This window comes from Triticum urartu, chromosome 2A (assembly GCF_056163025.1).
Source record: "Triticum urartu cultivar PI428250 chromosome 2A, HENAU_Tu73, whole genome shotgun sequence".
In the NCBI taxonomy this organism is placed as follows: Eukaryota; Viridiplantae; Streptophyta; class Magnoliopsida; order Poales; family Poaceae; genus Triticum; species Triticum urartu.
Genome location: NC_141874.1, coordinates 684,197,451 through 684,200,257, shown reverse-complemented (window position 1 = coordinate 684,200,257; position 2,807 = coordinate 684,197,451). Strand labels below are relative to the sequence as shown.

The following is a 2,807-nucleotide window of genomic DNA, read 5'->3' as shown; positions in this document are numbered from 1 at the left end:
AGTAGTACTCCGGAATCGATTAGACATTATCGTGTCGATTTAATCCAATATGAATATATTCTCTTTTTTGCATCACATAATATAGTACTCCGGAATCGATTAGACATTAATCGTAGCGATATAATCCAATATAAATATATCAATTAATTTTCCTCCAAAAAATCTTTTTCATTGATTATACAGGAGTATGTATTATACGACGCGGCAATGCTCAATTTTTTGTGACCTAAAATATGGATGGGCGGATACTATTGAATATGGTACCAATGAATTTAGTGGTTGCATCTGTTTTCTAGATGAACAATAAAACGGGAAACGATTAAATGGAATGGATCAATGCACATAAATCCAGCATGATATTGCAGCGGCAGCCCAAGGGTTCTTCCAGGATTTAAATCCAGCCCATTCATGTACTTATGCGGGGCAGTAAATGACTACTTTAAACGGAAACGAATTCAAATCCCGGCTCTTCGATTCGAGTGAATTAAACACGTCAGCGACCCCAAATTTGTTTCGGGCAGTTAATTGGCATTAATAATCTTCCAACCATTTCCCAACGACGGCCATTAATACATGATCCTTAATGGCTCTCCCTACCCTCCACGCTCGCTGGCACGTGGGCCCCGCGTGTCCGTCGCGCCGGCGGCCTCCCAATATATATAGCGGCGCCCCACCACGCACTGCCAAGCACCCCACCGATCTCTGTTCTCTCCCTCGGCAGAACAACAGACAAACACAGAAAAGAGGAAGCAGAGGACCGCCGAGAAAGGGAAGAGGAGAATGGCGGCGGAGGTGAGCTCCATCGCCAGGATGCTCCGCGGGGAGGCGGGGAAGCGTAGGGCCGGCGCCGCCGGGAAGGCGCCGGAGATGGTGACCATGGATCTGCTCGGCGGGTGCGGCGGCGACGCCGGCGGGCAGGACGAGGTCGTCGACCTCGAGGTCAAGGTGCCCGCCGGCTGGGAGCGACGGCTTGATCTGCTGGTGAGTCCTCCTCGTGTTGTCTCGCCCATTCGTTTCTCCTCCCCTGTTCTTGCGATCTCAAGATGGTCTGTTCGTCTATGTATGAACAAGATTGTTACACGCGCGTGCGTGCATGGTTGGTGCTTAATCAATTCGCGCCCGTGTGGTTCCTGTCCGAGATGAAATTCGATTGCTGGGTTAGGTTTTGTCTGCAGATCAAATCCATGTTCTTCGATCGGTTTATGAGCATGACGATCGAATTTTCTGGTTCTGTTGGATTGAATCACAGAGTTTTCTGTTCTTCGTGTTCATACCCGTCTTTGATCTTGTTTCAAATTATAACAGAGTGAGTTTCTTGTTTTTGTGCAGTCCGGCAAGACGTTCCTGACCCCTCATCGCCACCAGGCCGCCCAAGACGGGCAGCCGGACCTCAACCTGCCTCCCACGGCGACCACCGCTCCCGCCGCCGCCGTCACCACATGCGCGGCGGTCTGCACCCTCGACATGGTCCGCGACGCCCTACAGCGCGCCGCCGCCGCGCGGTCAGCCCGCTCGCCGGACACTTCGTCCTCCTCGTCTGCGTCCACCTCGTCGTCGTGCCCCTCCCTGGGAAAGCGCAGCCGCTCGCCGCCTTCAAGCACGGCGTCGCCCCCCGCGAACCCGGCCATGCGCGCGTCCGCGTGCCCGTCCTGCCTCACGTACGTGCTCATCGCCGAGGCCGACCCCCGGTGCCCGCGGTGCGCGTCCAAGGTGCCGCCGCTCCCCACCAAGCCCGCCGCCCACAGCAGCGGGAAGAAGCCGAAGATTGACCTGAATGCCGCCGCCGATGAAACCGAGTGAATGGGAAAAGATGATACAGTAGACAATTGGATTTTTTTTTCGTTCTGGAAAAAGTTTTTTCCAGCCATTAGTTTGTTGCTTCTTATAATATATCATCAGAAACAGTTACATGTTCAGAAAATTATTATCATAGGGTCAAATCAGATATTCAAGTTGGACTTTGTTAATTTATTTAGTCTTTTTCTTCAATTCTTAGCTGCTCTGTTCATTCAGTCGCCAATTAGCAATGAAAATAGCCTTTGACACATCTAGATGTGCTCTAGTTATTACACATCCAAATGAGTGAATCAAATATAAAGAGAAAAAAAGAGAAATAAAATATTCACACCTAGATGTGCAATAAAAAAAGAGAAATCTTAATGTAAGATCAATGACATATAATTTAGATGTGCAATACTTATGGCACATTTAGATGTGTTTTAGCAAAACTGTAAATAAAACTTTTTCTCGAGTCGTCGCAATTAATAACACGATTGGTATGACCTGGATGTTCTTTCCAAAATTAATGCAGTTCTCGGTACACCACGTATATAAATAGTGAATCCGTTGCTTTTGTATTTTCTCAACAATACTCGGTACGTACGAGTACCCTGGTATTTTATACCGTGGCAAATACGCAAGTGTGGTACCATGCAAAAATGAAATAAAATACGCATGTGCGGTACAAAACCACGATACAAAATCGCAAGTGTAGTTTGCTCGATGTAGAAAAATCACAATAGGTGCGTACGTGGTCTCATCGATCGAGCCTTATCAAGTGGAGAGCGATATGGGGGGTGCCCTATTGGACAAGAACCGATAGACTGACGCCGAATCCAAATCCATGGACTGCGACTGACCGTATTGGGTGATTAGTCTTTTCTGTGGATGGTACAAATTTACTCTACCGTGTAAAACTACGCACCGTATAGGCAGATTGCATTCAGGAATATGTTGTGAGCCACTTGATGGGTGCCACTTGTAAAATTCCTTCACACACTTTGCTTCCCAAAATACTACTAGTAGTA

The 2,807-nt window shown here is 48.0% G+C and overlaps 1 protein-coding gene across 1 annotated transcript; it reads left to right on the top strand.

Moving 5' to 3' along the window:
- Window positions 1-691: 691 nt before the first annotated feature.
- On the top strand, window positions 692-1,967 carry LOC125534078 (uncharacterized). Its single transcript, XM_048697376.2, has 2 exons — window positions 692-981; window positions 1,330-1,967. Exons 1-2 carry the CDS (start codon window positions 781-783, stop codon window positions 1,798-1,800), a joined length of 672 nt encoding a protein of 223 aa, XP_048553333.1. The 5' UTR covers window positions 692-780; the 3' UTR covers window positions 1,801-1,967.
- The last annotated feature ends 840 nt before the right edge of the window (window positions 1,968-2,807 follow it).

Bases quoted from the DNA above. Each gene is read 5' to 3' on its own strand.
- LOC125534078 (XM_048697376.2), top strand. From the start codon at position 781: ATGGCGGCGGAGGTGAGCTCCATCGCCAGGATGCTCCGCGGGGAGGCG. The intron at 982-1,329 runs GTGAGTCCTCCT...GTTTTTGTGCAG, and splicing joins AGCGACGGCTTGATCTGCTG to TCCGGCAAGACGTTCCTGAC.